A 22687-nucleotide genomic window follows, 5' to 3' on the forward strand; every position below is an offset into this window, starting at 1 on the left:
CATAACACACAGTGAAACATAAACAATAACCTAATATCTGAACTCTGCTTTAGCTTCTAGTAATTTAACTTTGGTGACATAATGTATAAATAGAAGTGTTTGTACCCAATTATGTGTCCTTTTTAATATCTGGTTAGCATTTATGCTCAATTGAATGATTTAATTCCTTATAATTTCAGGCCAATTTTTGAGAAATTGCTGTCATATCTGTTGAGTTATGAAATAATAAATAGTTTAAGATCATTATAATTGTTATCGTTGTACACAGGATCCAACAAACTAACAGACTTTCCTCTTTCACAGTGACATACAGCGGCATTTTTTTCAGTCAGAAGTGTGAAAATTGTAGGGCTGAAATCCTATGGAAACTTACTTATGAGAAATCCCATCTGAACACAGTGGAGCTTACTTCCAAAGAAACATGCATAAGGATTGCTCTTCATGACTACAATCCAACACAGAATTAAGTGTGCTTAAGATCACAGATTTCAGTGGATTCAGAGGCATTTAACTCTGGGTTGAACTGTAAAAAATACATACTTAAAATTCATTTTCTCAGTACAATAGCTGTGCTGAGATGTCTGTTTTAAAATAAAATATAAATAGAATAAGAGGTTTATTTCACCTTCACATGGTGTCTTTCTCATGCAGACCTCAGATTTCCACATTTGTATCCCTTTAAAGGATTTGATATGCAGGGAAAAAAGAAAGGATGGTAAACATTTCAATTTAGAGATCAGTACTGGCTGCCACATTCCATACACTATGATCATCCAACTTCATACCTTTCACTGATGTGTTGGGTGGTGGTCCTTCCATTCGCAAGTTCCATGGCGGATCCCCCTGATTAGCAAAGTCCCTCATCTTCAAATAGCTAATTGTTAGTCGGATGATGGATGCCTTGTCAAGCTGGCTGGTAATGGCTGCAGGGAGTGGCAACAATTTGGCCAGCTCATAGAACTCAAAATTTTCCTTCCCCCGGCGAGAACGAGCAGCATCTCGGGATTTTTCCTTTCTCAAGGCTTGTAAACTGAAACAAGAATAGGGTAGGGCATTCATCAATATTGCGTTCTGTCAGAGTTCTAATGTAAACATTTTCCAAATACAGACATGAAATTCTTGCACATATAAGCTTGAGAAAAATACTGAATTATAGTTTGCTCTTTGAACCCGATTGAGTGTGTACTCTTTCTAGAAATGACCGACAAGTAACTTGTTATAATACACAAGGTCTTAAAAAAATAAATAAATCCCACTCTGCTACAGATGTTTTGTCCAAATGTCAAACGATAAAACTGAGAATATGGTACCATAAAAGGACAGATGGAAATATTTCAGTACAGAGGGACTGTGTGTTTGGCATAAAGCATAATGCTATCCATTAATTACTATTAACTGTCTTTCAATTTTAGCAATAGCTCTGCAAACAGCACCATAGTCCTCACTTCCCTAATACTTGCCGCAAAGTTTGCTTAGCAAACTCAGTCTCATGAGTTACCATCCGTTATACAGTATGGTGAGTAGCAGCTGGTGCTTCTCAACTCCACTAGCTCACAGAATACAATTCCTTGTGTTACGCCACACTTTCTCCAAAAACAATAAGAGAATCCACAGCTCAGTGACAAAACAGATGCTTGGAAAAGGTCTCGGGTTCAGTCTCTGGCATCTCCAGTTAGAATTAGAAAAAGACCCTTACGTGAAGCTTTGGTGATCTACTGATTGTATAGAACGGATTGTATTGAACAAAGGTGGTGAAACTTTCTATCCAGTTCTCAAGACTAAATCCCTAACCTTGCCCCTCACCAGCCCTGATCCATGCCCTACCCAAGTGGTTTTCCCTGGCTGGAATGTTTCTTTGAGGTAGAATAATGCCTCTTGCTTGCTTGGATAGATGGATGGATGGAGAGGTATGAGGGTCTGCCGCTGATATGTAGCTGACTGTACAAAGGTTTAAAAAGTCGTATCAGTTGCTCCACTCACTTTTGCCTTTGGTCCCTCCCACCACCGGCATGTGGAACCTCAGAAGCTTGCCCATGAGGGAATGTGGCTCTTAGTTTGAAATATGTTTTCCCATTCTTGTCTGGACAACCGTGAGCTAGGTGGACCAATTGTCCAACTCTGTACAAGTTTCTGCACAAGGCTCATTCATATGTTCCTATCACAGGGAGTTTTATCCAAAGTCTCTTTCTCGACTGAATAGGCTTCACTTCTTTGGACAGAAGGAGTCTTTTTGTCAGAAGGAGGAGTCCAACCCAATAATTTGGCTCTAACCCAATAATTTACAGTGGTACCTCAGGTTACAGACACTTCAGGTTACAGACTCCGCTAACCCAGAAATAGTACCTCGGGTTAAGAACTTTACTTCAGGATGAGAACAGAAATTGTGCCGCCGCTGCTGCGGCGGGAGGCCCCATTAGCTAAAGTGGTACCTCAGGTTAAGAACAGTTTCAGGTTAAGAACGGACCTCCAGAACAAATTAAGTTCTTAACCCGAGGTACCACTGTATTTAAAAAGCTGTCATCGTCACTTCAAAACACTCCCTCTCCCACTACTCCAACAAACTTACACATATGGTATCCTTCAGTTCCTCCCACAATTTCAACCACAGCTATACTCATCCTAAAAAACCTGACCACAATACAGCATGCACAGTCCCCCTTCACATTCACTGTTATGTCTTTTTAATTGTGACATTAAAGGTATCTGCTCTACTGCAGTATAGATTTATCAAATTAAAAATTTGTAGGACAAAGTACGAAGTTCTTGAATTTCACCATCCACAATGCAAAGTCAAAAATCATGCTTTAATATGCAAATATAGGGTGCGGTCCATGCATTAACGAGAGGGAACTGACATGGGACCCCTGCAGCCTTCTCCAGTCTTTTCTTGGCAACATGTGCATTGCTACATTATTTACTATGACAGCAGTGTATACCCATTCAACAGTCTCTGTTCTCCATAGGCTACTGACTCACAAATTTCTTTTCCTTGGAGCCAGAGAGAGAATAGCTCAACTGAGCCCAATGAAAGGAACATTTGTGTGCACTGCACTACTGTTTACTGCCATAATTAGGCTGTTACAGTGTTATCCTATGTTCAGAAGTAAGACCCACTGAGTTCAATAGAGATTACTCCTGAGAAAGTGCCCATGTAGAAAACCGCATCCCATTGATTTTAATATGCCTACTCTCAGCATGACTAAGTCTGGATCCAACCTTGTGTGTCTTACTAACTTGTTGCAGTTTTCTTAGGATAATAATAAACCAGTCTCAAGTCAGTTTTACTTTTCCAAAAAGTCAAACGTTTTTGTTGAAAACACGGCAGATAGATGCTATTATAAAACATTATATTTATATTCATATTATGCTAACATTGCCTTTTTAATACGCCATCTAACATTTTGTTTGGTACTGCTCCTTCCATTCTGAGAAAATTCAAAAATTCTTTCAGCTATTCCTGAAATGCGAAGTGTCGCCCTGCCATATTCTACACATCTTACCAAAAGTCTTTTGAAGTGACAGCACTGTAGTTGTAATAAATAGTGATTGGTTTGGAGGGCTATAACCATAAAATAAGGCCCTAGGGGCTGAAAGGTTGTTGAGACTATGATATAATGGCATAAGCCAGTGGGAATGACACAGCTTGTACATTAATCTAGTGCCCATTTGCATTAGCTAGCATTAAAAAGCAGAGAAGGCTACGCGCTGTCTGACATGGTGGCAGCCAGTCCCACTTCCCTCCTTGTCTCCTAACCTTGACGCAAGAATTGCAAGAGCAGTCAATGTAGGGCTGTGTTTTCTTTTGCAGTGCTAATCATGGCTGCCTGTCTTGGCTCCTGGCCCCTTCCCAGGCACCGTCAGAAAGAGCATGTAGACGTGGGCAAAGAAAAGTGGAAATGCAAAAGGCGTTTGCATGAAGGCAGATGTCAGGAAAGGGCTGCAGGGTTGGGGAGCTCTCTGCTGATTAATTTGCCAGTCTGCTGCAGTACCGTATTGTTAAAATTATATATATATATATATATATATATATATATATATATATATATATATGCCTTGTTAGTCTACTTTCCAAAAAGAAACCCCTAATACCGATATTTATTTGATAGAATCGGAATCTTCTGAAAGAATCATAACGAGTCAAAGACAGAGAACGCACCACTTATGACTGTCGCAATTGCTTTACATTTCCTAATATCACTTAAGGCAGCATAATTATCATGTTAACTGCTCCTATCATCATAGTGGTAGAATTTCCCCAGTGGTAATGTTGGGCCTGAAAAAGCACAGCCATCTTGCTGAAATTACAGGAGAAATGGAGCAAGAAATGGACTGCTAGTCACCACCAGAAGATCTGTACATAAGAAGCTGCCAAACGAGACTGACAAAAGAGGTTGAGGTGGTATCTGGCAGTTTCAAAGGCCACTGACTGTTCAGAGGTTGTATGAGTCCTAATCCCCTTGTAATGATGGGGTATGTTACATTTGGATAAATTGAAGGTAAATCGAGTTTAAGAAATATCACAGAACAAGGATCAGGTGCTGGAGACTGGGTTATCTCTGGGGGCACATCCCTAAAGTACAGGCATTGCCCTTTTTCTAGAAAAAGAGGTGCCGGAACTCACCATGAGGGCTTTGCTTGTTCTCTTGGAATGCCAATGGCGCTCACCTGAGAGGTGCTGGAATTGAGTTCTGGAAAGTTCCGGCTGGGGGGAAAAAAAGCCCTGAGGTGTCATCTATTAGTTCCTCCTTGGCAGGAGGTGTTGCTGACTTGGTTACCTATGTCTCTAGGGGCAAATTCAACATGGAAGGAGATGAAACTGAAGCCATACTGTCTGTTGGAAGCAAGCAAATATTTAATTTTGAAACAAGATAATCTGATGGCAGTTGACTCTGAGAGAGAAAAGGTTGTGTGCAGTTAAGGTAGTTAATAGCCACAACTTTTTGGTTCAGCAAATAAAATAAAATGGGCTCTCTCCTACAAAAGTGTACTTCGCATTAAATTTGTTAGTCTTTAGGTTGCTTTGCAATTTGTGACAACAAACTAACACTGTTAGCCTCTAGATAAACTCCAGGGAAAGAGAATGAACAACCTCTCTAGGCTTCTCATACAGGTGGCATCTGAACTCAGGAGTTCAACAATTGTTAAGGCAATATTTCTGTTTTATAAAAGTGGTGTTTTTTTAAAAAAAATGAGGAAAAAGTGTCTCTGCACTGAAAAAGAGTAAGGTTAAAAGCCTTTCATAATTCTCCTTTAAAGATGCAACAACTAAGATCTAAGGAGAAGTCAACTGGTCAGATTTTTTTTATAGATTTTCCCTACTTGTTTGCTTAGGAGAATCTAGTACTGCACAGTTCTACTATTTATCAATTAATCTGGAATGCAGGCTCAAAGAAAGAAGGCCAACCTGTATTAAAAATTCAACTATTAAAAATTCATCAAAGCCTTCGTCATTTTAACTCACAAACCTTTGAACACCTGCATACTTGTCAGATCTCTGGTCATAGTTAACAGTGGAATCTATAGTTGCTGCAGAACCTTCACCACTTCCGACATGAACTGCATACGAATACTTACTTGAGGGTTTAACCTTTTCTTTAAAAAAAAAAAAACCTTTTTTTTTTTTAAGCAACATAAACCCCAGGAAAAATGCATTACTCTGCCAAACTTTTCAGTCTGGTTACTGGGCAAACTTCAGATTTGGTCAGATTGGCCATTTGCATTAATAATTATTCAGGTCCCTAATTATTCTTCCCCCACCAAATAAAAAATGCTGTAAATATCAGCGTCCTCTTAGGGCAAAATTTAGGCAGATCCGTAAACAAAACTATTATTTGTTATTATCTAGAGTGGCATGGGCCACAAAACGAAGTTCTTTAATCCTGCCCAAGGAAAGGTAATGGTTTCAGAAGCTTCCCTTTAATGTGTGGAAAAAAACTGCCTGGCATATATGCTGGAAGTTAAAGCTGGAACCTTCAAGTTCAAGGTAAGAACTCTGCTGCTTAACTAATGCACTGCTCATAGCTGTCATCATTAATTTATGTTAGCCTCTGTAAACATCAAGAGTATAATAGGCCAATTTCACAACTAAATATAGATGCACATTTTGCCCTTATATAAATGGCAGATTGCTGCTGTAGATCATCACTGCAGCAACACGTCAGTAAAGATGCACTGTTTGATGGTCTGATGCTCACACAATATATAAAACCAGTTGTAATGGTTGTTTGGAAGCAAAGTGTAACACAGCAGCAAAATTTCATTTGTTCCACAAACTCAGGATATATTAAGCTTGGCTGACAAAGACTGTTTGATGTGCTAAATCAGTTTGACCTTCATTTTTGCTTTATATTTCCAATTTAACACATTAAATGACCATTTTTTGGCTCTCTGCAAGAAAATACAGAACCGGGTGCCATTTAAAATGCCTCTGCTATACAAAGAAAAATAAAACGTATGTTTTAGTAATTTATCTCTTAACAATCAGATTTTGCAAAGCTTTAAATATTCTATTAATTACAGCCTACATTTTATATGAGCAGAGACGATGCTTAAATTCCAAGCAATCATTTGAGGTATTTCTGGATTGAAATGGCCTTGGGAGATTTTAGCTATAGGTTTCTCTGTTTATAAACCATCTCTTTGCATTAATGCACGTATGCTTCAAACATCAATTAAATAAATTACTATAGCCCATGTCATAATCAATAATAGTGTCTGTTTATATAAGATCCAAACGCTGCAAGGATCACCCCCCTTTTGAACCATCCAGTTGGCAGCTAAAATATAGTAAAATACAGCAAAAGTGTAGATTTAGCTAGGAAGAACTACCTAGAGTAAGGAGGACTTTTATTTCAGAGCAACTTGTACATTTCACACCTTAAATTTCTATTTACAAAATCAGATAATCACTTCACAATTGAAGTTCTCAGAACAAAAAGTTATCAATTAAAGTGGTTGAAACTCCAGCAAATTATCATTTAAGAATGAAGTAATTGCTTTCATCAGGGCAGAAAAGCCCGCCAGAACAGAAATGTCACTTTAGATTAGTGTTCTCACTCCTGAAGCAATGGATGACACAGCTGATATAAGACTAAATGCCAAGACCAATCAATTGCTTTTGTGGCTCTGTTCTGAGCTGCTGTAAAAGGGGCCATTTTCCAGGATCTACTCTTCATTATAGTAAATGCTATCTCCTTGGTAACATAATTCCATTTCTCATAAATTCTGTCTGAGAGCATTGTCCTAACAATGGATGTTTGTGGAAAAGAATGCTGTTGGTTTAACACAAAGAATTAAGTGTGAACGGCTGTCAAAGTACTACAGTTTATTTGTTCTTAAACATAAATTGAAGTCTTCTCCATTAAAAAGAATACTCGTGTGGAAATGAGCATACTGAACCAGTGTAATATATTGTATTTGAAGGTGTTGTATAAGTGATTTAGAGTTTAGACTTCATATACACACACACACACACACACACACACACACACACACACACACACACACACTTGCTTTGTCTCTGTTAGGCACCCTGGTCTTTAACAGAGATTTGTCAGTGTAAAAATAGAGTAGATAAACATTCCACTTACTTTCCCAGCAGTGTGGTTTACAAATGTGAAATTACTGAAGAAAACACAGTCTCATTATCATATGACATGCTATTTGTTAGCAACCTCATCTGTGTATAAAAGCTTCCTTTGAACCGAGCGCTGACTGAAAAATATCTGTACTTCAATTTGTATTGTTCATCTTCCTAAAATACCAAGAATCTGAGTTATGGGCTCTAATTAAAAAGATATCCGAGAAGCTAATTTGGTGGAACAGCAGCAATTTCCTATGTGACTCTTTTCATGACTGAAGTTTACAAACAAATACACATTGCAGCTTTCAGCTGAGAGTCAGAATAAAAAAGTACTTTGTCATAAAAAGGTACAGGGCTCTATGAAAAAAAAAAGTGCTCTGCCAAAAGTTTCCACATGCTAAATGCCAGAACATCCTTCCTTGTGGTAGGGGCCCCATTTGGATATCCTGTTTCAGGATGCCATAATGCAGGTAATGGCCTTCTCATGGGTCTGTCCCCATCGTTCTGCCTCTGTACCAACAGCAGTGGTTCCACGAGGTGCAGGTTAAGAGACTCACCATGTGAGAGATGGGGTCCTCCCTTAAAGAGGCACGTATTGCGGTGAGACCTGGAAAACCGATACCCTGTGTTGTGGGTGGGTACAATTGGTCAGCCACAACACCCAATTGGTAGGTCCCTCAAAGCTGGGTACAATCTGGCCAATGGGACGCAGTCTAAACGGTTCGAGGGACCTATTTATGCCCATGCACGTGACCCAGAGCTTCCTCTTTCGGTGCGTGCATTCGCAATACCCACCTACCTCTCCCCACTTTTAGGGCTTTGCGCTTGACCTTGCTATGCCGTCGTGTGTCGTCTGTCATTGGGACAGGGGCACGGCAGGAATTTTCCCCACTTGGCTGATGCCATCTGGGTTTCGCCTGCCGCGTAGCAAATCATCACAACTTGTAAGGTTGTGGATAGGCTCTGGTTCAGGTGATAGGGATGGGAGAACACTCTCGCCATCCCTATGTGAAGGATATTCCATTAAAGGAATACAGGGACTTGATGGTTTGGTCAACCCCTGTGAGGGGGTTGTGCCCGTGCCTGAGTCCAGGGGGACATTTGGGTGGCGGAGTTAGCCCATGCCCGGCTTTCCGCTTATCCAGGTGTTCACCCTTGGCTGACCTATGCTGGAACTCTGGGTCAGCGCTACCTGCATGGCAGGGAGCTAGTCGAACCAGAGCCTATGCAACCAGTCACTTTCTGTAATCAATAAAGCTGTGGCCTAAATTCTGCCAAAAACCAAAACCAAAATTTGAGTCATGTGTGAATTTATTTAGGGGGAAGGTTTCTGGGTCTGAATACGCAAATAGATCTACGTAGAAAGCCAGTTACACACTGCACTGAAAACAGAAATTGTTTTCAGCAGCAACCACACAACTACAGTCATACCTTGGTTCTCGAAAGCCTTGGTACACGTACGTTGTTTTTTTTTAATGATATTTATTCAGAATTTCATCAATACAAACACAAAAACAAGAAAATCAGAAAAATACAGCACAAAATAAGACAAAAAGAAAAGACTAAAAAAAGAAAAAAGAAAAATACAAATCTCAAATTACAACTTTCCATTTGCTTATTTCTTGAACCTCCTCACACCTCCCTTTTTGTATTCTAGTTTAATTCGTTATTCCAGCAAATTCTTCCCATGTTTCTCAATTTTAATTTAAATGATTAATCTTCACAATCTATCTTATCAATTAATTCAACATAACCTTTCCATCTTTTAATATAATCTGTTATTCAATTTACCTTAATCTTTTTAAACTTATCTTATCTTAAAAATCTTAAAATTTCAAAATTTACATCATATTCATTCATATCTCCTTAAATCATTTCTGCTAAAGCCAATTTGGTTCCTTTCCAACATGTTCCCTGATATTTCATTAATGTTACACTAATTCCAAAATTAACAAAAGAATTTCCCTTGATATCTCTAATTTTTATCCAACGTCCCTTCTTCCTGGTTTCGGGTCATGTCAGTCCTTTCTGTCCATTACATCCAGTCCATCAATCTGGTGTTCTTATATCCGAGGCCCTTAAGTCTCTTCTTGGCCCCCTCTGCACATTTTCTTGTCCTTGTTTGTGCTTGCGCACTTCTTTGTCTATTGTTAGCTTCTTGGGGAGTGGGTCTCCGGTGGGTTCCATCCGGTAATAATTTCCATTTTCCTTCGTCAGGCTAGCCCGTTCCCCCCAGTCCCACTCCCCGTCGTCATCTTTGTAATCCAAAAAGTATTTATCCAAAAGATAGTTGTTCACCTGTTTCATAGTCCCACTAGAGTTAAGAGCTTCCTTGACTTCAAACACTTCCCAGCACTCTCCAAGTTCAATCAGTAACTTTTGTTCCTGCAGGACTTTGGATCTCTCCATTTGTGTTGTTTGAGGAGTAGTCACTGCCTCTTCCTTCTTCATCTGCCCTTGGGCTTGCCTTGTCAAACCAGATTCTTGAGTTGGTCGCTGTATAACTTCTTTATCCTTATTCCCTGTTAAATCATATTCACTGGCCACAGCACTCATCAAGTCCAATTTTTCATGCATCAAATGCATTTTCTCATGCAGCTGCTCCAGCAAGGCATTTGTCATGCCAAGGGCATACACTAAACCTTCCTTCCAACACATTTCTGTTCAAGGTCAAACGGCTGGTCCCACGATCCAAATCTTGCAGCTGTAGAGTCCAAGTAAACTACAACAACAAACTGACAGGCTCCCTCTAGGGGACACAGTTTCCTTTTGTATCCATTTTTAAAATGTATCCAACAAAAGAGATTACTTTCGATTTCAAATCCTTTCGATTTTCAAATACTTTGTATCTTTAAAATACAGAAATGCAGAAGGTAGCGTTGAAGTTAATTTGTTTCTCTTCTTTTTAACTATCTGTCAAAGCACTCCACTTTCAATCAATGGACGTCTCAAACAATTTCTGTCCCGACACCCAGTCCCCAGGTTTGGGACGATGGAAACTTAAATTCCTTTACTCTCCTCCTGCAGGATTAAACAGTCAAATCCCCCCCCTTTTCTCCTGCTTCCAAGGGGGTTTTATTAGTTGTGGATGCAGGAAATTTCAAACTTTAAAGCAGTTTTCCAGGCTGTTAGTTTGCAAGGTCTTTGCTTCAGTCTATATACAAAAAGCGGAAGGCGGACTTCCTGTTTAAACCTTCCCGCTGGTGCCTAATTCATAAAATTTTGCAAATTTCTTGATCCAATTCTCCGTTTTTACTCACGGGTACTTGATTTAGAGTCCAAATGTCCTCAGGAAAAAGTCAGCGCTCTCCGGCGATGGCTGCACGGCTTCCCTCCATGGAAATAGCGATCGGTTTGCAGCACCACGCTGCTCACCCCACTTCACTCCGGAGCCCCGAAAAGGGGTTTCCTCATGAGTAGGGGAGGCGCTCTTGGTGCTCTGCCGAACCCCACCTTCCCAGGCTTCTCCGCCTGGGATTTCTAGCGGGCCCCCGCCTTCGCCGCGGCGGGAAGACCCATTTTCCACGGAGCCCGTTCCTCCGATCGGAGGAACTCCGCCATTCGTCATTGGCGCTAACCCAGAAGTCTTGGTACACGTATGTTTTGGCTCCCGGATGTCGAAAACCCGGATGTAATTGTTCCTGTTTTCCGGAAGTCAAATGTCCGATGCTGCTTCTGTGGCTTCCGATTTGAGTGCAGGAAACTCCTGCAGCCAATCAGAAGCCGCGCCTTGGTTTTCGAACTGTTCCTGGAGTCGAATGGACTCCCGGAACAGATTAAGTTCGACAATCAAGATACCACTGTACTGTAATTTGTGAAGCCGAGTTTCCCACTACTATATTTAGCTGTAATCCTAACCCTACTTATCTGGATCTAAGCTCCATTTAATTCAATGGGACTTACTTCTGGATATTTAGTTTAAATATTTATAAACCACAGTTTCATATGAAATATCACAAGGCAATAGACATGGTTAGGAGTAGACATGACTTTTCTCCCTCCCCATTAACGCTAGAACTTAGGGACATCCGGGGATACTGAATGCTGGAAGATTCAGAAGAGCTTCTTCACAAAGCACGTAGTCAAAATTCTGGGATTTGATTTACAATGAGTTAAAAAAAATATTTAAATACACTTTTCCTAAAAGACCAGAGGCCTTTTTACTAGGAATAATTGGGGATGAAATTAAAAAAGAAGATAAGACATTATTCCAATATTCGACAGCAGCGGCCAGAATACTAATTGCACAAAATTGGAAAAGTTCGAATACCCCAACGGTCAGAGATTGGCAAACAAAATTATTTGAATATGTTGAACTAGCAAAAATGACGCAAAAAATTAGAAACAAAAAAAATACAAAGTTTATTAGTGATTGGAATAAATTTATGGTATATATTGAAGGAAACTATAGAAATTTAAAAACTATAGCAGGTCTGATATAAACCTTATGATGCGCAAACCATCAATAATTATTAGCTGCAGAAAAAAAATAATTCTTTTTATCAAGAAGCCCGAAATCGGGAGGGAAGGAGGTCAATAGGGGCGTAGAAGAAAGATCTAAATACCTAAAGATATAAAGGTTTAAAGAATAAGATAAAGAACTGTAACAGAAATTGATGGGGTTTTTTTGGTGTTATGTATGGATATTTTTTCTCTCTTGTTTTTTCTTCTTTTTTCTGAAACTATTGTTTCGTTTTTTGTTTTTTCTTTTGGTTTTTTTTTGATGATTTAACTGAAACTCAATAAAAAGAAATTTTAAAAAAAAATCCCAAAGCACGTAGTTAAGGGATGGGATTCGCTCCCTCAAGAAGCCAATAACTGGGACAGCTTTAAAAGAGGATTAGACAAATAAGGAGGCTAAAGCTATCAATGGCCACAAAGGCTATGTTTTACCTCTCCTGTAGGAAGCAATATGCCTTTGAATGTCATCTGCTGGGAAACACAAATGGGGAGAGTGCTGTTGTGCTCAGGTCCTGCTTCCCTGCTTTCCACAGACTTCTGGCTTCTGTGAGAACAGGATGCTGGACTACTGGACTATGAGGTCAAGCACTGACCTGATCCAGCAGGTGCTTCTCATGCACTGTTATTCACTTTTCATCTGCTTTTATTTCCTGGCCTACGCTGAAGGCCCCTCTCTCCACCACCACTTCAGCTCCAAAATGATGAAACATCACCACCTAGCCACCTTTGTCTCATCACTTTCATTTCCCCCTTCCGCTTCCTTCAGCCTTTAATAGTTAATCTGTAAATTGTCCTTTGTTTTATTTTCTCAATAAAGGATCTCTCTTTTTGGTAAAAAGTTCTGATCTTGCCTCTGTTGCTCTTCCCTGAACACCTTTGGGGGTCACTCTATTATCCAGACTTCAATCAAAGTAATTTATGTGTGTTTTCATAAATGTGCCAGTTTCTGAACCAGCTGTACTGGATAGACAGCAGCCTCTTTCCAGTCCAACAGAGCCAGGCTTATGGAGGAAACCTAAAAATATAAGAGGAGTCCTGCCAGATCAGACCAAAAGCCTACCTTTTCCAGTATTCTGCTCTCATAACAGAAAAACAACCCCCCTAGCACATTTTGAGCTAAATTCCCGCCAATCATTCATGCTCCAGAAGGACTTTTTCCTTGAACATGGAAAAGTAGATTTCACAAATGTGCCTCAATCAAGAGTGGTAATTATTTTATTAATATTCTTGAATTTGATTATTTATTTTGCCCACAGCAACCCAAAGTGACTTACAACCAATGTGTAACAAAACCCATCAGTCAATAACATCTACTGAATCTGTTTTATACTTGCAAATTATCATTTCTGTTTGCTTAAGTTCAAAGTTGTCTGATATGAGATGAGATGCCTATTATGATATAACTATTATTATTATGTCATGAAAATATTAATATATCATGAAAATACTATTATATCACAAAAACTCAATGTCTACCTTTTAACAAACACACTTATTATCCAATAACTATCAGCTGTTCTTCTTAAGGACTCTAATGGGCAGCTGTAGAGAATAATCGTTTATTCTCTAACATTCTAAAATGCATAACTTGACCTGAAAATACTGCACTCTGTTTAAAATGTGCTCTCTGAAGTGTCAAAAGATATTGCAAATCCGTGGAAGGGACTCTATTTTGTTGTAAATCAAAATGTTTTAAATGTTTATCAACCAATGGGATTATACCTTCTCTTAGGAAAGCAGTGAAGTGTAAATAGAAGTGTTGATTAAAATCCATGAAGAGTCATTGGTGATTTAAATCAACTTGATTTAGGGATGACTTTGATTAGAAAGCATTCCTTCTTTGTGGAAATGTTAAGAGAATACCTGAGATGCGGCAAAATAAAAACAAGAGAGAAAAGTTCTTAACGCTAGGGTTGTTGTTGTTTTTTGTGAAAGTGTACCTTTTAAAGAATGAAGAAATTATGTTAGAATTCCAGGCATAATAAAATTGGATGCCTGTATTCTGCTTTCTTCCTCCACTTAACCAGTATTACCACAAGCTATTAAGTACTGCACTGGGCTGGGGGGGGACCTTTTTCAGTGTAATGGTCACATTTCCTCACAGATAACCTTTTGGGGGCCACATGGTACTGGTGAGCTGAGCCAGAGGCAAAGGCTGGTGGAACAACAGGTTAGATACCTACATTTGTACAGTAGGCCACTCCGCCAGTTACGCAAAAGTCAGAGGTTTTTACATACCCAGCCGCCTCTCTATCCAGGCAAGCAAGGGCATTGTCCAAGTTCAAGGGAATATCCAACCAGACAAAAGATCTCGAGAAGAGCACAAAGCAAGGTGTTGAAGGGCCTGGTCTAGTGTCAGGCTTTGGGGAGTCAGCTTCCTCCCCCCTGGCCATAAATAAGCAGATCAAACAAAAGGAATTCTTACCAGTTTGTTTCTTTAATCAACACAGTGAAGAACAATAGAAAGCATCTAACCAGAATGGCGGTGCTCCCAATTAAAGTCACCTCCCCTGTCCCTATTAATCCACGTCACTCCTACGTTTTGTAATCTGAGTTTGTAGTCTCTGTGCTTTCTGTTCTGACACTCTTTGGGGAAGGGGGGTGGATACTATCCAGAGACTGTGAATCCGTTAACACACTCCCTCTCTCTCTCTCCCCCCCTAGTGTTTCTTCTGCTAGCTGTTCCCCATCCAGTATTTCCTGACATCTAGGGATAAAGGATGTGGGTCAGCAAGTGGCATGGCACACTAAGGGTCTCAAGGGCCAGACAAAGAGGCCTGGAGGGTGTGAAACAAGATGTGGGGTGTGGATTGGAGAAAGCGAGTGTGACTGAGTGGAGACTCTGCCCCAAGGAGAGGTTCTGAGGGCCAAACAAAGAAGCTTGGAGGGACTCATATGACCCCCATTTCAGGCCAGGAATGGGGCTACTTCATTGGCCTCCCAGACACCTTTCAGGAGAACTAAATAAATAAATAAATAAATAAATAAATAAATAAATTTAGCTTGCCCACTTCTAAGGAGAAAGAGAAACACGTAGACCAGCCAGCATGGCCAATGGTCAGTGATTATGGGAATTGTACCTGGAGGGCACCACGCTGGGTAACCGTGATGTATATTGACTTTATAGACAGATGATAACAGGTCATGGGATCCTAAATTCTTGGGAGGTGGAAAGGCCTTGAAGTTCACTACTCAGTACAGAATATAGAATTCAAGATGGAACTACAGCTTCCTTTATGTTTTTTCTTTTTGGGGGGGGGGAACAATACATCTGTACTACTAAGACGAAATGTTGAAATAATTGTACATGAAAATAGCTGCACACACCATAGTAGCAAGTCTATGGTGTTGAAATCATGTTTTTGTTTTTAAAATCAGTTTTAATTCTTTGGTTCCACTACTCTTCAATTCTAACCAAAAAGCTTCAGACGCCATCCTGAATTTGGCAATGCTTTAATGAAGGTGTCTACAACACAAATGTTAAGAATACTTGTAGTATCTTTAGCCCCCCACTATTCCAATATTTTCACTGCAGCTCACTCATGTATTTGTGCCAAACCACTTGTATTCCTGTGATATTTAACCCTTTTATGTAGAACCATCCTAATTCTGATTAGCAAAGCACAAATGTAGAGGAGTCAAACAATCTGTATTCTACAAATATCTCAATGTTTCACACCAAAACGTTTTCATTCTTGCTTGTAAAATATGTATGTGCAGGAATGATAATCTATGCAGATGAAAGTCAACAAAACCCATGATGCAGTGAAACCACAAAGCAGGCATACACAAAAACGACAATGCCTTTAATTGAGCTGAACCATCAGCAATGTGGAAGGAATGACAGCAGAGATAGAACCCAATCATATTTAAATAAGCAAAATGATTATCTGGAGAACTTGGTTGCTAAAGTCTGGAGCTGAACATAAAACCAACTTGCACATATCCCACATTCCTGGTAGTAACGTGGCAGTGTTAGGGCATTTCCTCCCTCTGCTGCAAGAACTGGGCTACATGACTATAATCCTAGGAAGTAAGAGCCATTAAATGCAGTGGGATTCAATTCTGGTTTTTTAATATTATTATTGAAAGGCAGGTACAGTGTGCTAAATATTAATAGGTATAAAGCAATCAATAACAAACTAATAATTTGATGTCCAACTTTAATCTTTGTCAAAGCAATATATATTTAGTCTGTCAACAGCTCTCTCACACACATAACAAATTACCATCTTAAGGTATTCCCGTAGTCAGAAGATATTGACGTCAGACATAAGCAAGGATCTTTTCATCATACTGAAGCATTAGTGTGGGATATTCATCACCATCCATAGTTGGTGCATTTCTGAGTGCTTTGTAAAGCTTATCTGCTGACGAATTCTCCTTCCAAAAGGAACTGTGAAATTGAAACTGGGAGCATCTTATCACAATAATAATATTTTAATACCATCCTTAGATTTGCAGTGTTTGCTGCAAATGCACCCTACCAGATTCAGATTAAAATCCTGTTAAAGGTCATCGTGCAGCTAATAGTACTTAAAAATACTAACTGCAATACTTTGCTGATGCTTGTGCATCAAGGTTAGGGTATGAAAAAGAAAGGGTAAACGAAGAGACTATCAAAAAGAGCTATTATACCTGATGTGCTCCATACAAGACAGATGAAATATGAGCTTCAGTATTCAAAATAGAAAGGATACAATCTTATGTCTGGTTAACTTACAGGAAATGGTTCCAGAGACGCTTTTATACTAACTACAGTGATTTGAGCAATTTTTAAAAATAATACCAGTCAATTTCTCTCCATTATTCTCTGCTGGCAGAAAATAAAACATTTTTCTTTGAAATGATTGCCTTTGGTTTTGTTAAATCATCCAGTCTGACAACATGTGGTCACCATTTTCACATGATCTTTCTGCTTCTCTGCAGAAGAATGCATTTGCAGTCTGATCCCTGATATAAATATGTAATACAGCTCCAGTTAAGGCTATTTCTATTACTTCAAGAAAGAAAGGAATTGCCATACTGTATTATGAAGAATTCAAATTCACAAGGATAATAGTCAGATTCTTAACATATACAGCATAGATGTTTATATTAGAAAAGAACTAATGCTCATAATTCCTCTTGGCAATGGCAAGTATGCATATCTTTATCATGTACAGAATCTCATTCGGTACTTGTATTCATTCCAGTGCTTTCAGTGAATGTTATACAGGAGTGCTCAGGGACTATCAGAAAATTAAATATGTTACAACAAAATGCAAACCACTCTATTTTTAGGTATCTAGCATGTTTTACAATCTCATTACAACTGAACAAATTAAGATCACCTACCTTAGTCTCTCAAGTAGAAGTTTATGTACAATAATAATTCTATAAATGAGTGATTAAAATGCATAGTCACTCCAGTAACGTGACTTGAAAAGAAGAGTTACAGAAGTTAATGCAGCTGTAAATTGGCAAAACTTCAATAAACATTATTTTAAGCATTTTTTTGGAAAAAAATGCATAAAATGTTATCATGTTCTTTATCCTCCCTGTTTCAATATTGCCTACTCTTAGAAATGAAAAGTTGTAAGAAACTTTTAGAGTACTTCCGTCGTATCCCTGCAGATCTCTGCCTGATAAGAGCAATGAGTTCCATAGTAACGCCGACAAGACCGGCAGCTGTGACTTAAATACATACAGCTTCCGCTAATATTCCAATTATTCATACACAGGCCACACAAAGTGGGGTGAATTATGGCTCTTGAAGGCAAAAACCTCCCCCTTCACCCTGCCTTCTTCTAGGCAAGAATTGACCTGCCTGTTTCGTAACTACAGTGGTACCTCAGGTTACATATGCTTCAGGTTACAGACTCTGCTAACCCAGAAATAGTGCTTCAGGTTAAGAACTTTGCTTCAGGATGAGAACAGAAATCGTGCTCCGGCAGCGCAGCAGCAGCAGGAGGCCCCATTAGCTAAAGTGGTGCTTCAGGTTAAGACCAGTTTCAGGTTAAGTACGGACCTCCAGAACGAATTAAGTACTTAACCTGAGGTACCACTGTATTCCTGGAAATATAGGAGGAATGTATATTGAAAACTGCTCTTAACATGCCACCAGGTTTTTTCCTTCTTCTTCTCCTCCCTTTTCCTCCTTGGTACACTTTAATCAGATATGTTTTCTTCCTGGCAGTGGAGACAGACGTCCTATGACTGGGGTCTCCCTCAATACCCAGTATGCAGAGCAGATTCCCAAACATTCCTTTCCACACTTTCCAGTGGATCTCTCCACTTTCCATTATAAAAAGTTAAGCATACAAAGCTTTCTGATCCAAAATTAATAACCCCAATGAACAACACTAGGGACAGGGGAAGAAATGTATCCACCCAATGCCAAAATGATTGCATGGAAGGCATCACCTGGTCACTTTTATGCAGCCTGCAACGCATAGAAATAAGGGAGGGTGGGAGGTCCAGGGCTGACCGACTGCAGAAGCCCTTCTCACCCCCTTATATTCTTAGAAGGTCTCTTCTCCAGTCTTCAGAGAGTAGCTGGAAGTGGGGAGGCAGAAAAATGTCCTCCTTGCCTTCCACTCTGCAGTTTTAATCTGAAATCTTAGGCACAGTACTGCGTCCAGAGCTCAAAAATTGTTTGTGCTAATGAAATTAACACAACAGAACACTGGATGGGAGTTGTAGTCTGCAACATATTAGCTCTCAGATATATTCGGCCATCATAGGCTGAAAATTACCAGTACTGATTATTTATCGCAGATTTCTGGCACTATTTCCTCTTTTACTGTGCATGAATCAACACACAAAATTGCTCTGATTAGTCATTATTCAGTCAAATTTACAGAAGCTATGTGCTCCAGTTGTGGGCTTGGACGCAGTGCGCCTGATGCCTAACACCCCATATACAAATGCACAGGATAACGTTTTTGGGTCTTAAGAGGCCACAACTTTATCGATTATAGATGCAAGTGATTTGGCTCAAGCACTGGGTGATTTTGCCACTTCCCTCCTGCGGCTGCCTAATATCATGGGCAGGAGAATTTGAATTCCCCTCAGCAGAAGGGAAAGGAGAACATGTCCCTTAAGCCATTGGGAGGTCCAAAATGGCCTGGCACTAGCAGTGAGCCACGCAGTGCTGCAACTACTGCCCATGGACATGGTAAATAGCATTTCTTACTTGCATGCACATCTACAGAGTGTGCAGGACAATTTCAAATGGAACAAGTCAGCTCAGCCCTAATAAGTATGTTAGCATCGTGCTGTGTGGACATTCAGTATATGTACAGATTTTACAGTGCGCATGTAGGCCCCCACTTATTTACTTATTTCACTAATTTGCTACAGCTTCATAAATGATATTCTTCCATAGGAAATAGAGTACAGCAAAAATATGTGTGGCAAATGCTTTTGGATACATGTAGGCGCTTAAAGTGCTGCTATATATATATATATATATATATATATATATATATATATATATGACCTCTATCTATGTTTCCTTCAAGACTCTTACTCATCAGGTCATGATGAGTATTTTTAACAGCAGAAAGGTGAGATCTTGAAGTTGAGCATGCCACAATCAGAGAGAAACTAAATGTCTAATTTGAACAGAAAAGTCTAAAATGCAAAAGCTAGGCTTGAGGTTTAAATTTTATTTTGGATTCTACTCATCGTTTTGCTGAAATCAGTCATCTCTTTTGCTAGCATCCTGAATTACATCCTGATTGCAACCATCTTGACACAGACCTAGACAATCTCAACAGGGCTTCAGTTCACATCGTATTTTTTAATTCACTAGTGGCTTAGGATAAAAAGTTGAAAGTCCAGCTCCTAATTACTTCAGATCTCTAGAGTGGTGCTAGCATCTGCAAGAGGACTTAACCCAGAAGATTTCCTTCTCCAACCAAAGTATATTTCAATTCTATTATTTAGCTCTTTATATCTGAACTCTGGTAAGTTCAATAGTCCTTACTGAAACCTGGGAAATGTAATCATATGGATCATCTCAGATAATCTACAACCCACAAGAACAGTGTGTTCACTGATTGAGCAATTTGGTTTTTTTGTCATACTTCTCACTTTCGTTTCTTCTAAACCTAAAACGAATACAACCAGAAAGTGTCAGCCAGTTCAATATTACCGAAGGCAGGAGATGCACTGTTCCAGGCTCAAAATCAACAGATGAGAACTGTAGTTCAATTTCACACATTACTTTAGACATATGGAAAACAGAAATGTTTATTTGTAACATTTGAACATCATGGTCAAACTAGCATTGTGTCATTAGGAACATGCTGTGTGCTCAGTTTCTCCTTTCTCTCTTTGCATCTTTCCAATTTCTCCTATACAGTTGGGTTTGTGGTAACCATTGTTTGCTTATGTTTTAATAAAAAAAAAAAGGTAACCCTACTCAGATCAGAACTTGTGGAGGAATTACTGTGGTGAGGGCACACATGACTGCTTTGCCCCTGACATCCAACACTGTCAGTCCTTCTGACTCTATCCGTGACGTGCTCACACTGAGTGGAAAAGTCTAATAGGGGATTCTGTGCACATTCAGCAGAATGCACAAAGAACCCCCTTTTAGACCTTTGGTCTCAATGTGAGAAGTTCAAGGTGGAAGGGGTGTGAACAGTGGTACATGGCCCTTAAAAGCGGTTAGGCTAAAGTGACTAAGCTGCTGCGTGCTCAACACATATGCTCAGAAACATATCCTATTTAACATTCTGACCCTGTGAGCAATGAAAGATTAGCAAGTCCCATTGGGAGGTTGAGTAGGATCTGGGGGGTATCTTTAACTGACTTTTTTTTACTTTTTCACCTACTCTGTACTGTTCTGATTTGGGATGTGTGTGGATAAGTTTGCTTCCAACTGGATGTAACTTTGTCACAACTTGGGGTGGGGTGGGAACTAATTTGGTAAGCATCCTGAGGCCCTCTTGGATGAAGGGTGTCTGATCAACCACTTTGCATTGCCATCTGACATTCTTGGGACCCGATAGAACCACTCTGCTGAGCACTGGGCATCAGGGACAAGATGGGGAGCAGTTAAACCTCCCTAGTTAATTGCATGTTGAGTTGGCAAAGAGATCATCAGCTTAGTTAATCAGTGGATTGGGTTTTAGCCTGGGTGCTGCTGCCCAAGAGCAGAGATAAAGGATTGAGTATGTTCTTTACCCTCTATGCAAATTTCTTGCCTACTGTTGCCTGTGCTGCCTTGATGCAGATCTTTGCCCTACTTAATAAAGTTGTTTCATTAAGTTGTTCTCTCTGCGGGTGTGGGGATGATAGTGGTACTGATAACTTGCCCATCTTATAGTTTATAGAAAGCAAAGCAGGGCAAGGCAATCAGCATGGTAAGGGGTAGATGAAGCATGTGAAACACTCTCCACAGCCTAAACAAGATATAGCCTGGACATATGAACTAAGCGTATGAGTGTTTATGCTTAAAAGAACTAGTCAACATGAAGGAAGTTAGTCTTACAAGTATTGTTCCAAATACACTCATTAGCAATCTTAGACCTTCTCAGAAATAAGTTATGCTTCCTAAATGTCTGCCTTTCATGTATTAGGGCTGTCAACTGATTAAAAATAATAATTGATTAATCATCTGTCTTTTAACTGGTTGAATTGATTAAATGTAAACAAATTTACAAAATTACTAAAACATCAGCAAAGATGCTTTTTGAACTATGAAAAGAAGAAAAAGCTACCCTATAATTTAATAAGCAAAATATACTAATGTGTTTTTAGGCTGAAATATTTTTAAAATTTCTCTTTTTAATTGTAATTACAGCAACACATACAAACAACGGTAATCTAAAAAATAATAATAAACAACTCACAGTCACATTTATTAAGTTTGCTCTTAGCAATTAATCAAATGAAGATTTAGTTGATTAATCTACCGATTAAACCTGGCAGCCCTGTGATCTAATTTAATCCATAACACAACGAAGGAATACTAACAGATTGTAGACACACTGATTTAATGCTCAGACCAACAAAAGCAGAGCATGGCCATCATGTGGTATATAACAGCTTTGGTTACCAAACCTTCCCAGCATAATAAATATTCTGTGTATTTGTGCAGAGTTTTCCAGCAGCATACTGAATGGATTTCCTCATCCTGAGCTTCTGAATCAAACATGATACTAAATAGTGGCACTGACTCCAAACATGATACTAAATAGTGGCACTGGAAATATATATCTATTGGGGATGAGACATGTTAGAACTTCACCACCCCACATAAAAAGAACATTCTTTTGAATCTTCTGAGGAATACAAGGGTAGAATTTCAAGTCAACACAAACAGGATGTTAAGAGGATGTACTCACTGCTAAAGGGTTTCTCAAGGACAGCCAACAGTAGATGTTAACAAAATTAATCTGCCTACTGTGTAAGGTTAATAATAATTCCAAGATTCACATTCCCTGTTATTGAAAACTACATTTACTGAAGAAAGTGAAACTTGTTTCTTAGCGAACACTCATAATATTGCACTCTATGCATGCCTATTAAGCCCTGAACTGAATTCAATGGGACTTAATCCCAGATAAGTGGCCTTCATGAATTTAGTTCTTTATTTAAAAATAAGAATTCACTTTATTATTAAGACTTTAAAAGGACGATAGCTCTAGT

General features: G+C 39.3%; 1 protein-coding gene across 12 annotated transcripts in view; it reads right to left on the reverse strand.

The window, feature by feature from the left end:
• Positions 1-22687, reverse strand: part of NPAS3 (neuronal PAS domain protein 3) — a 613307-nt gene that overhangs the window by 423446 nt on the left and 167174 nt on the right. For 10 of the 12 annotated variants that reach the window (XM_053380600.1, XM_053380662.1, XM_053380579.1 and 7 more), the window contains 2 exons: positions 786-1030; positions 626-676 (listed from right to left, as the gene is read on the reverse strand). In XM_053380600.1, the coding sequence (XP_053236575.1) occupies positions 626-676; positions 786-1030 (296 nt within the window). The remainder of the gene's footprint in view (positions 1-625; positions 677-785; positions 1031-22687) is intronic. The other 2 variants (XM_053380672.1, XM_053380590.1) reach the window with 1 other exon arrangement.

This window comes from Podarcis raffonei, chromosome 1 (genome assembly GCF_027172205.1).
Source record: "Podarcis raffonei isolate rPodRaf1 chromosome 1, rPodRaf1.pri, whole genome shotgun sequence".
Taxonomy (NCBI): Eukaryota; Metazoa; Chordata; class Lepidosauria; order Squamata; family Lacertidae; genus Podarcis; species Podarcis raffonei.